Source organism: Perognathus longimembris, chromosome 9 (genome assembly GCF_023159225.1).
Source record: "Perognathus longimembris pacificus isolate PPM17 chromosome 9, ASM2315922v1, whole genome shotgun sequence".
NCBI lineage: Eukaryota > Metazoa > Chordata > Mammalia > Rodentia > Heteromyidae > Perognathus > Perognathus longimembris.
In genome coordinates, this window is record NC_063169.1 from 71,883,400 (window position 1) to 71,895,819 (window position 12,420).

General features: G+C 47.3%; 1 protein-coding gene across 9 annotated transcripts in view; it reads left to right on the forward strand.

Moving 5' to 3' along the window:
* The first annotated feature begins 1,086 nt into the window (after positions 1-1,086).
* The window catches only part of Cep43 (centrosomal protein 43), a 40,547-nt gene continuing 29,213 nt past the window's right edge, over positions 1,087-12,420 (forward strand). For 2 of the 9 annotated variants that reach the window (XM_048354433.1, XM_048354434.1), the window contains exons 1-6: positions 1,091-1,258; positions 1,548-1,601; positions 3,761-3,815; positions 4,699-4,793; positions 5,419-5,556; positions 10,627-10,707. In XM_048354433.1, coding sequence (XP_048210390.1) covers positions 1,157-1,258; positions 1,548-1,601; positions 3,761-3,815; positions 4,699-4,793; positions 5,419-5,556; positions 10,627-10,707 — 525 coding nt within the window. In that variant the 5' untranslated portion in view covers positions 1,091-1,156. Of the gene's footprint in view, positions 1,259-1,547; positions 1,602-3,760; positions 3,816-4,698; positions 4,794-5,418; positions 5,557-10,626; positions 10,708-12,420 lie in introns of all 9 variants that reach the window. The other 7 variants (XR_007212168.1, XM_048354430.1, XM_048354431.1 and 4 more) reach the window with 7 other exon arrangements.

Sequence of the window (12,420 nt, forward strand, 5' to 3'; positions counted from 1 at the left end):
CTGCCCTCCGGAGGGGCATTTCCTGCCTCTCACCAGCCGTTTCAGCTCCCCAAGGCCCATTTCAAACGCGCGCGGCTCCTCCTGTCACGAAAGCGGCTGCAGAGGGCAGATGAGAGAGGACAGACACGTTTCCAATCCCCAACCACAACCTGCGGCCACCGGCGGGATGGGCGGGGCGCCGCGGCCCCGCACCCCGGGGGATCCGGGATGGCACGGGAGCCCCGTACCCGGGGGATCCGGGATGACTCCCCGAGCCACCCACCCTTGGGGATCCGGGAAGGCGCGGGGGCCCCGCACCCCGGGGGATCCGGGATGGTGACCGAGCCCCGCACCCCGGGGAATGCGGGTTGGCGGCGCCCCAAGCCCCCCACCCCGGGAGATGCGGCGCGGCGCCCCGCCAGCCTGCTCACAAGTCTTCTAGCAGGCCGCCCTTAGCAATTCCGTCTCCGTCCCGGCTGGGCCCGGCCGCAAAGGGAGTTTTGGTCTGGACGCGGAACACCCTGCGTCCAGACCGCACCCACAGCCACCCCGCCCGACGAGGCGTGCGGGAAGGTCGGGCCCGCGCCCCAGCGCGCGCCTCCGTGGGGACCCTCCAGGAAGGACCGCGGCGTGGCCCGCGCCAGGCCGGGAAAAGGGACCGGCAGTCCCGCAGGGCCCCGCCCCAGGCCCCGCCCCCTGCGTGCCGCGTCCTCGAGGCCACACCCTCTCGCGTGCGTCTCTTTTTTCCCGCCCCCATTGTGCGGCCCAGGCTCCGCCCTTCCGAGTCCACCCTCTTCCCAACCCAAGGCCCCGCCTCCCGGCGTAAGGGGCGGGGCTCCCACTCTGCCGCCTTAGGCGCCGCTCCCTCGCCCCCTCGCTCTCAAGCGAGGCCCGCCTCCCAACGCGAGAGGGGCCGGGCTCTCACGGTGCGTCCTCAGGCCCCGCCCCCATGCGTCCGCCGTCTTCCCGTCTCTAGGCCCCGCCTCTCGACGCAAGGGCGGGGCTTGCGCGAGGACGCCTGCGGCCCCGCCCCCGCGCCTCGGCCCTCTTCCCGGCCGGGGCCACGCCCCCTCGGCGTGAGGGGCGGAGCTCCCAGTGCGCGGCCAGCGCGCCCAGCGGCTTCCGAGGCGGCCGTTGGCCGTGCCCGCGGCTTGGGTGGTTGTCTTGGAGAAGCAAGATGGCGGCGACGGCGGCGACGGTGGTGGCCGAGGAGGACACGGAGCTGCGGGACCTGCTGGTGCAGACCCTGGAGAACAGCGGCGTCCTGAATCGCATCAAGGTGCGGCGGGCGGCCGCGCGGGCCCGGGGTCAGCCGGCGTCGCCCGCCGCGCGCAGGCGCCGGCCAGGACGGCCTGCAGCGACCCGGGGGGCCCGGCGGGCGGCCTGAGGGGCGCGGCGGGGCGGCGGCGGCGGCGGGGGGGGTCCCGGGGCCGACGCCGGCCGACGCCGACGCCGGGGCTCCGCGGCCGCGCCGCCTCGCGCGCGCCTGCGCCTGGGCCTGCGCCTGCGCAGTGCGCCTCTGGTGGCCCTTGCCCTGAAGCCGCCTTTCTTGCCTTCTTCCCTTCAAGGCGGAGCTCCGGGCAGCGGTGTTCTTAGCCCTGGAGGAGCAGGAAAAGGTAGAGGTATGTACGGACTGGTTCAGCTTCGTGGAGGGGTGGGGGTGGGGTGCTCACCGGTGCCCAGTCTCCAGCCCGCCCCCCATCCTATCAGCCTCTCCCCCCCCCCCCCATGACACACGCGTCTCCGCTGCCCCCGCTCGGGTGGCCCTCCGCACGGGCCCCTCGGTTTCGCCACACTTGCCCGGTAAGCTGGATCCCCGGTGCCCGCCCCCCCCCCCCCGTACCCCAGCCGCCTAGAAGCAGGCAGGTGGGAGGGAACTGTGGCTTGGACTCCCTCATCCCTGAAGAGCGCAGGGAAAGCAGGTGGAGGTGGGGCTCCGGGGCAGCGGGCTAGCATGAGCCCCTGACTGAGTTCAAGCCCCAGTACTGCCCGAACCAACGCCACCCTCAGCTCGTGCTCTCCCCCCCCCCGCGTAGGCATCCGCCTTTCCTCTAGGTCCCGCAACACCGTTTGTGGGAGAGGCTGCCTTTCTCACGCCGTGCCTCTGTCCCCCTCGTCGAGTGTCCGATGGCTGAGGTTTGGGTGTCCTCCCGACCTTCCCTTCCCCTGGACTGGAGGCCTCTCTGTGCTAGAACCAGGCTGTGTTTGTTGTGACAGCTCTGTAGTAAACTTTGAGGGCTGGAATGCGGCCCCCCCAGCACGGCTTCTTTGCCTCACATTTGCTTGGGCTATTGGGGGGCCTTTTGTAGTTCGGTGTGAATTTTTGGGATGTTTTCCCCTAGCTTAGTGAAGATGGTATTTGATTTTGATGGGTGTTGCATTGACTTTGTAGATCACCTTCGGCAGCATAGCCATCCCCAGGACTTAATTCTCCCATTCCATGAACATCGGAGGTATTTTCAATGCGCAGAGACTTCTTCCATTTCCTTCTTTATAGTTTTATAGTTTTTGCTATATAGAGGTCTTTCAATTCCTTGGTTAGGTTGATTCATACACGCACGGGATAGTGGGGGAGAGAAGTTATTGCAAATGGAATTTCCTGATTTCCCTCTCTGTTCGCATATTGTTGATACAGAGAAAAACTACTGAATTTTGTGTTTTGATTTTGTATCCTCCTACTTTGCCAAAGTTATTTATTAGCTCTAGAAGCTTGGGAGTGGAGTCTTTTGGAGTTTCTAGAGTCCTTTAGGTGTAGAATTATATAATCTACAAATAGGGACAGTGTGGCTTCTTGTAAATGTCTGACTGCTGCCCATTACTATACATGTGCAATTAAAAATGGCTTAGACTCAATAAAATTCCCCACAGTGTGGGGCTGGGACTGTAGCTTAGAGATAGAGTGCTTGCCTAGCGTGCATGAAGCCCTGGATTCGATTCCTCCGTGCCACATACACGGAAAAAGCTGGCAGTGGCGCTGTGGCCCAAATGGTAGAGTGCTAGCCTTGAGCAAAAGAAGCTCAGGGACAGTGCTCAGGCCCTGAGCACAAGCCCCAGGACTGGCAAAAAAAAAATTAAAAGAGTGTGCATTCTTTTTAGTCTGACCTCTTATCCAGCATAAAGCATTTGAAATTCATTCATGTTGAGTATCTTGTGTTTATCTTGAGTTCAGCATTAATGGATTATTCCATTGTCTGTTGAATAGAAAAATGGCTACTATATTAGCCTTGTTCTAAGCAGCAGTTAACAGGCTTGATGTATAAGGATATTTTTCTATATGCATATCTACAATTAAAAAATAAACAGGCCCGTGGCCAGATGAAGTTACCTCACATGCCACTATCTCAACTGGGAACTGGAAGTTTATCTGTTCTAAATGGTAGCTAGAACTAAGATGTTTAAGAAAACCTAAGTTCATGGCAGGGTGCTTGCCTGGTTTGTATGAGATCCCAGGTTCTATCACCGGCACTGCAAAAACAAACAGAACAAATAACAAATCTTCATATATGGTTTACTTTATTAACCTTGAGAAATAATAACACAAAATAAGTCTTGTAGTAAAATAATTTTATTAAATAATTAAACTTTGGGGGAGGGGGGAAATGAGGGAGAAGGTAACAAATTGTACAAGAAATGTACGCACTGCCTTACATATGAAACTGTAACCCCTCTGTACATCACTTTGACAATAAATAATTATATAAAAAGTTAAACTTTATTGTATATTTTGTAGTTATTTCTAGGCTAAATATGTGACAGAAGTATCTTTATTTTTTTTTAACAGAACAAAACTCCTTTAGTCAATGAGAGCCTGAAAAAGTTTTTGAATACGAAAGATGGTAAGATGGTCTGCTTACTATTGTTTATCTGCCACTAAGTTTTCAGAACTTGTCACTGGTTTGGGAGAATTTTAATTACTTTTCCGAAGTCGGAGACTTTTTTGGGGGGGGCCAGACCTGGGGCTTGAACTTGAACTCAGGACCTGGGCACTGTCCCCGAGCTTCTTTTGCTCAAGACTAGCACTCTACTACTTGAGCCACAGTACCACTTCTGCTTTTTCTGTTTATGTGGTACTGAGGAATTGAACCCAGGGCTTCATGAATGCTAGGCAAGCACTCTACCACTAAGCCACATTCCCAGCCAAGTCTGAGATTTTTTTTTTTTTTTGGTTGGTTGTGGAGTTTGAACTCTGGGCCTGGGTACTGTCCCTGAGCTCTTCAGTTCAAGGCTAGCAGTCTACCACTTGAGATAAGAGTCTCATGAACTTTTCTGCCTGGCTGGCTTTGAACTGTGATCCTCATCCCAGCCTTCTGAGTAGCTAGGAGTACAGATGTGAGCCACAGGGCCTGGCAACTCTTGAGATTTTTACAAATCACTTTAAAACAATATTTCACTTTATGACAGTTAACTTGCTTTTATTAAGTTTTTTTGTCATAGGAAGTTTTGGATTTAAAGCCAACTTTACCCAAAACTCCAGTTTTACTACAAGAAGTGCAGCTGTGAAGTCCATTTATAAAATACTACATTGTCTTAAAGTTAGTGCCAGACAGTTGCTTATCCTAATGACCAAATGGAGAGATTGATGTTTTTGTTACATAATTGTATTATTCAGAGTGAAGAGATTTGTAGTTAGAAACTCTGTTCCCGTTGATTCACAGTGCTAATTAAAAAGTCAAAGTTCTTAAACATTTGTTTATGCTTCTTTTTTCTCTGTCTTTGCAGGACGCTTAGTGGCTAGTCTTGTTGCAGAATTTCTTCAGTTTTTTAACCTTGACTTTACCTTGGCTGTTTTTCACCCTGAAACCAGCACAGTAAGAGTAATGATGTCTTTCTTTCTTTTTTTTTTTTAACATTTCATGTAACATATACACATGAGTTAATATTAAGCTGAAAGCTAATGGAACTTGACAACCTTGCTGACTTGCAGATTATTGTTTTTATTTCTTTGGAGCTATCTGAAATCAGCGTAAGGATTGCCACTTCCTGTTTCTCAGGAAGGAGAGTGAACTGTGGTGGAGCTCGTTCTGTTAGAGTGATCCACTGCAGCTGCTAATACTGACTGAGTTCTGTAAAAACTGGACATTAAGATAAAGGCAGCCTTGTTGAGTGTAGATATTTCTTTAAGCTCCTACATTTTTTTGTGGTTGGTTGTGGGGCTTGAACTCTGGGCCTGGGCCTGGGCACTGTCCCTGACCTCTTCAGCTCAAGGCTAGCACTCTACTCCTTGAGCCACAGCACCACTTCCGGTTTTCTGGTGGTTCATTGGAGATAAGAGTCCACAGACTTTTCTTCCCCAGCTGGCTTTGAACTGCGATCTTCAGATCTCAGCCTCCTGAGTAGCTAGGATGACAGGAATGAGCCACTGGCTCCTGGCTAAAATATTCTTCTTAATCTCTGAATGTACTTTTGCTATATTTTTTATATTGTAATCTTCTTTTCTAGTTCCAAGGTTTTGAAGGTCGAGAGAATTTAGCCCGAGACTTAGGTATCATTGAAGCTGAAGGAACTGTGGGTGGACCCTTGCTATTAGAAGTGATTAGACGCTCTCAGCACAAAGAGAAAGGGATTGCTGGTGGGGAGGTGAGTGCAGTCCTGAGTAGCATTTTCTGTTTAGAACCTATATCATGAATCAAGGTTTGCACCGAAAGAAAGTATTCCTTAAGAACAAAATGAAATGCACTGTGGTTGATTGTGTAAATGTATATGTTAAAGAAACTTGAAATGTTCACATTATGATACTTTTGCGTGCCTGTTTTGGTTGTTGGTGCGCAGAGCATTGGGTGTAGGAGTTAGGGTGTTTGGACCAAGTCACGGCTCCTCACTTCCCAGCTGTTGACCTTGGACATGGGACCCGACCTCCCCACTGCCTCGTTTGTAAAGAAGGGTGGGAAGACTCCCGCCTGTCAGTGCTGTGATACCTGCGTGCGTGAGTTAGCGTGTGGAAGTGTGAAACGTGGTACTGGCCGTGGAAAACATTCAGTAATGGCTCGTTAGTTTTATTAGTCAAATATAGAAGTCTGACTTTATAGATCATTTTTGGGATTTTAAAAAAGATTTAAAAAATAAGCTATTGCCAATCTGTTAAAGACACTATTTCCTAGTGTCTTTCCTCCAGTAGGCTTGTGTTTGTCTGTGTGTTGGTCATAGGGTTTGAACTCGGTGCCTGGGCGCTGTCCCTGAGCTTTTGTGTTCAAGCCTAGCACTCTACCACTGGAGTCACAGCTCCACTGGCAGTTGTTTGGTGGTTAGAGACAAGGTCTGATGGACTCACTTGCCTGAGCAGTCTTGGACCACGATTCTCAGGTTGTAGCCTCCTGAGTAACTATGATTACAGGTATGAGCCACTGGCACCTGGCTTTCAAGGATTTTTGGAGGTAGGGTCTCATTGTAGCCTTGAACTTGTGATTCTCTAGCCACCAGAGTGCTGACATGTGCTGCTGTGTCTAGGTCAAATGTCTACTTTCTCAAGTAGGAGTCTACTTATGTGTAACTCACCTTTTCTTGTGTGGAAGATGAGCAGTCCTACCACTCTCTACACGTATTATCTTTATATGACATTACCCTGTCTTACAGACAGGTCACTTGCTGTGCTAGTATTTGGTTAAGTGTGCTTTTAGTCACAGGAATATATCCCTAAGGATGATAGAAGGTTGAAGGCAATATGCTGTTTCATTTGGAGAGTCTCATTGTATTTTCTGTTGGAATCTTTGAGTATCAGTAATGCTTGTCTGAGTAGTAATTGCATTTTAGGTGTGGTCATTAGATTCTGTGAGTCATATATGATTAAAAAAAGTCCTGGGCTGGGGATATAGCCTACTGGCAAGAGTGCCTGCCTCGGATACACGAGGCCCTAGGTTTGATTCCCCAGCACCACATATACAGAAAACGGCCAGAAGCGGCGCTGTGGCTCAAGTGGCGGAGTGCTAGCCTTGAGCGGGAAGAAGCCAGGGACAGTGCTCAGGCCCTGAGTCCAAGGCCCAGGACTGGCAAAAAAAAAAAAAAAAATCCTATGTCCTCAAAGAACTCTTTAAAATCAAGATATATTCACATAAGGACCGCAACCTTTAAATAAAGATTTAAGATCATACAATACATGATTATTTGCAACTATTCATGACTGTCTTAGGGCCTTGTATAGGTATTTAACCATTTGAACCACACCCACAGTCATTTTTGCTTTAGTTTTTTTTCTTTTAAGTTCTCACATGTCTACTCAGGCCAGCCTAGTTCATGATCTTCCTTGTACATCCTTCACAGCTGGGAGGGTAGGCACACTTCACCACACCCAGCTCCTGGAGATGGGGTCTTGTGAACTTTTTGTCTGGGCTGGTCTTAGCTGAGATCCTCTGGATCTTTGCTCCTAGGTAGCTTGGATTTCGGGGGTGAGCCTGTGCCTGGCACAATTGTTTTAGTTAAAAATACAGTGTTTTGTGGCAAAGTTGGGTGTAATGTAGAGTGTTGATTACGGTGCAAGGATGAAGAATGGTGTTCAGGGAAGGCAGAGGAGCCTGGCCAGGTCTGGGGTGGGAGGGAGCCAGCTGCCAGTCTGTCTGTGCATTATAACTTCTTCCATTATTCATTGGTTTCTTAACAAGTACTTGTTGTACTAGGCACTAGGGTGTAAAATACCCCAGTCTCCTGGGGCCAGTAGTCTGCAGTTAGGTGGTGAATACCGGCTCAGTTTCGGCTCTCCGGCCTCTCTTCTCCTTCCCCCTGCCCTTGTGTTTTCTTTCTGAGTTGCTCCCTGGCTATCCTCATTGCAGCGGTGGTTGCACATGTTTTTCTAGCTGGTTCTGTTTCCCTTCTTCCACTCCCTAGTGAGTGGTGTGAGCTCTGGAGCCTGGCTTCTGGGATGCGTGCCATATCCTCTGCGTGGCTTCTGCCTGCCCCTCCTGCTTGATTCTTTAGATCCTCCCTCTGAAGAGTGGGCTGAAGGGTGCTGCAGTCGGAGCTGTCAGCTGTCGGCTTGGCAGGGAGACCGGAAGTATCAATGATGGCTGTCCGTCAAACATGATTATATATGAATAACTCCTATCCCAGGTCAGAATTTCAGCTGTTGACTCATACCTCAGCATCCTGTGTGGAGAAAACTTGACAAAAACAAATCCCTACCCCGCAGACAAGCTTGAATCCACGTGTTTTTCCTCTATGTAGACTCTGCTCCTGGGGGCTCATACCCCTGGAGTGGTATCTGGCATGTGCCTAGACAAAGACACTGCTAGTAGGAAATCATTTGTACCTACGGGCGGGCAAAGGACTATGGAGGAGTAATTGCCAGAGGGGTGGGCTGTGGCCTCAGACAAGCTCAAGATAAGCTTTGCAGTGTAATTAGGAAGCCGCAGAACTCCTTGCTGACTGTCTTACCCTGACTATCATAGCTCTGACTATCATGACTCTGTCCCATAGACCAAGTATAGCACCTTACACCTGCAAAGAAAAAAAAGGCTTTGCTCCTCCTCTAATTTCAAAGCTATTAAGTTCCCACATTTTATCTTAATAAAGATAACTATATTTGGATATTTTGTTTAGTACAGTATGTGCATAAATATTACAAACAGCATTTATAATGAGGAACTTAGAACTTAAAGTATTTGTTTTACCCTTCCATAGTTTAATTTTGTTATAATGAAGCAAAAATGACATAAGCATTGTTAACTTCTCACTTTGGAGTACATGTAGGAAAAATAACTGGATTACCCTGGGGACTAAGTTACTGGTGCTCCTCGCCAAAGCTACATTTTTTTTACCTGCTTGAGAATCACATTGTTGTGCCCACTGTGCCTTAATGCCTTTGATGGTTTTATTAAATTGTCCCCAGCTGAATAATAAAAGCGCTTACTGCTTTCTGAGCTATCAGTAAGCCAGTCTCATATGTACTAGCACTTTTAGTGTCCATGTCTTCATCCCTGTTGAGCAATGCTATTTCCTCCCTCTCACCTTTCAGTTTCTTCACTATAGGAATTATCTTTAAAACGCAGCTCTTCACGTTTCCTTTCCTTATTACAAATTGCAGTGATTTTGTAGTGGTGACGCATGGGTCTCCAGAGTCTTTGCCCTTCACGTAAGATCTGAAATGATGGTGCTTCTCTGTCTGCTTGTGTAACCTTAAGAGGACTTTCTGTGAAGTGTAGAACCTCAAGCTGGTTGAGAATTTTGTCTGGAATGCTCTGGAATGGAAGCGATGAAGATTTCTGAAGTATGGGGGTTTGGGAATATGCAGATTCATGAGGTCAACAACCCAACATCCCTCATGCACAATTCTGAATCCTTGGAATTTCCACACCAGATAAGTTCAGCCAGTACTCAAGCCAGACAGACGTTGGTCCTTGAAGTGACTGTGCCTACTTGCTTTTCTCTTACTTCCTGTCTTGAATTCTCTGAAGTGATAGATCTTCTCCTTCTGCATTAGAATTTTGTCTATTTAGCTGACTCTTGTTCTTCCTGGTCTTACTTCTGGCTACTGGTATGTAACTTAGAACCTTTTTTGCCAAATTGTAAATCATCTGTGCTGGTCTTGGCTGTGCTGCTAGGTCCTGAGTCTGTGGGCTCTGAAACGCTGTGATTTTTTAGCAAATGCTTATTTCCATTTCAGAAGATAAAGTTAGGAAGACTAGAGGAGACTAGGAGAAGTGAAACCTGTAAGAAAGCAAATCCAGACAATATGGTATCAGGAAGACTTGAAGGAAGGGGACAGAAAAGACTTGGTCTTAAGGAAGAGTCATTGGAAATTGGTAAATTAGCATCTTGGCAAGAGAAGCTGCGTGGGAGGAGAGCCCGAGGGAGGCTAGTCTGGGAGAAAGCAGTGCTCTCCTTAGAATACCGAGATTCAGGGGGAGCGGCACATTCTCATGTTCAAAAGACAGCAGTGCTGCTCTAAAGAATTCCTTTAGCAAAATAGACATTTAATATGCATATGGAGACAATAGGTACGTTTTAAGAAGTGATTACTATTTAGAAATATTTTGTTGAATGAGGGAGTGATGGGTGAACGTGATCAAGGTCCACTGGATGCAGATATGAACAGATCACAGTGCAGTCACCTTGTGTGACTGACTGACGCTAAAAACATGAAGAAGCTACTTGTTAAAGCTCCTCACAACAAAAAAACTACAAAAGAAAAGATCCTAAATTATAATTCTGGGGACTCAGAAGGATAAGGCAGGGAGGTCAGGTTGTAAGCTAGCCTGGACTACATAACAAAACCTGTCTCGGGGAGAAAAAAAAGAAGGGGGGCTGGTATAAAAGAGAAAGAGAAAACTGCCCACTTGAGGGAGGTCAAGTTTGTTATGAGAGAGTTTCTTTTGCTCTTTGAAATTTTTTTTCCTGACATAAAATGAGGGAGGAAAGCACAGGAAGATGAGAGAAAGTTGATGTTGAGAATCATTCATCCTAGTCTGAAAGGAAGGGGCAGGGCAGTAGGAATCAGTGTTGTACTGGTTGCTTGTTGAAGTGACTTTGCATGCAGGGCCTTGTGCATGGATAGAATCTAGGTATGGTTACTTTTGTAAAGTTAGGAGGTTCTCAGAAGGATATTTACATTAATGAGTATCTAAACAAATGTTACTATTAGTGCTAAAATTCCATTGAGATATAATTAAAATTCCCATGTTTTAGTTTTAAGTGTGTTTTCATTTGAACTTTGATTTTTAGGGTGCCTTGGAGCTATCTGATGTACATTCTCCATCAAAGTCACCAGAAGGAAAAACAAACTCAAACACAATCCCAAGTAAGGTGAGTCAGCGCTGACGGAAAGTCATGTCTGCCCTGGGACTCCCAGGGCTCTGCTTTTTTGTATCAAGTTTTGCTCTTCTTGTGACAAGTGCTCTGTAGTTTCTTGAAGATGCTTTTTCCCCTTTGATTAAGTGCTTTCAAAAGTTCTTTTGTTTCATTGGTAGTATTGTTTTTTATGTCTCAGAAAAAATACATTTTAAATATCAGAGTTGAAGAATATTTTAATTCATTTGGTTCTTTGAATATTTTTCACTTCATTAACAAGGAGGTTTCCTTCGTTCTCATATGCTCCTTGCTCAAGGACAGTAGGCTTCAGATATAAAATTGTTGTGTTGGATACTGTGGACTTCTGATGGATGGCCAGCCAGATTTGGAGTTGTAAGTTACAGTGGTTACTTATATTAATGCACTTATTTTGATAGGACTTATAGGAGAATGTATTGTGGTTACTTTTGGGAGTGTGTTTATGTGTGATATATGCATGTGTCTTTGCGTCCATGGGTGGGGGGGAGTGCGTGCATGTGTGTGTTTTATGAATTGTTAAAGGTAAGACCTACTTTGAGGCACGGCATAAAGGTGAAAGCAATTGAACACCTGCATTAAAGATCAAAGACATCTGTTAATAATAGAAGACCAGATAGAAAGATGACCTTCAGGAAGTTTCTGTCTTCTGGTGAATGAATTGCTAGTACTAACTGGTCCTGTAACAGAATGGATTGAGACATATCCTAATCTACTCAGGCTGCTGTAATAAAGTACTGCATACTGGCTTGTTGGTCACTGGCAGATGGCTATTACAGTTCTGCAGGGAAGGCCGTGGTGAGGGCCAGCCGGATTCCTGGTTCCTGGGTCCTGGGGGTCGCCTCCTGTGTGTCCTCAGATGGTGGAGGAGACATTGGGGCTCTCTGGGGTTTCCTGAATAAGGGCACCAGTCCCTTTCATGAGTGTTCTGCCTGTGTGACCTTATCACCTCCCACAGGTCCCACTTCCTAATGCCATTCGTTATCTAAGAGGGTGTGACTTCAGCCCGGTGTGTTTTGGAGGACACACACAGGCAGTCTGTCACAGGTCCGAATTGCATTTGGTGGCTTTACCTTTGATTTCTACTTCACGGGAATAGGTGAGGTACCGAGTGCAGTCCAAAGGTGAGGCTTGTGTGGGTCTGGGACAGTGCACTGACTTTTAGATACAGGGTACATCTTTGCAAACCAGGTGAAATTCCAGAGCTTAGTAATTATACCTCCAGATTTCTTTCTTTCTTAAAATGTTGTAAGCGCTCCTGTTGTTCAGTGATCTCTTCCGTCTCCTTTACTCCTGTCACAGAGAGGGATGGATGGACTTGAGCGTGCTGCCCCCTTTGAGGTGTTCACTCAGCTTTTATAGTTGAGAAGATCATTTTCTAGAAGTTTCTTCTTTGATGCTTATGAGAGTCTATAGCCTTGATAGAGTAGTCCTGAGTCCATTAAAAAAATTTCTTCAAATTAATTACTGATAAAAGAGCCTGTGGAAGGGAAATTTATTTTTTCCATGAAAAATATGATACTAGAGATTAAAATGAAGGACTATTCTAAGTGATTTTTCAGTATCTGTAGCATTGAGATATTTGGAAACTCTTTCTCTTTAGCAGATAACTTAAGAAAATTACAGTACTAACCTTCCAGGTAAGGCGTATCTTCAAGAAAAAAATGCCTCCGTTTTACATACTTTGTACAC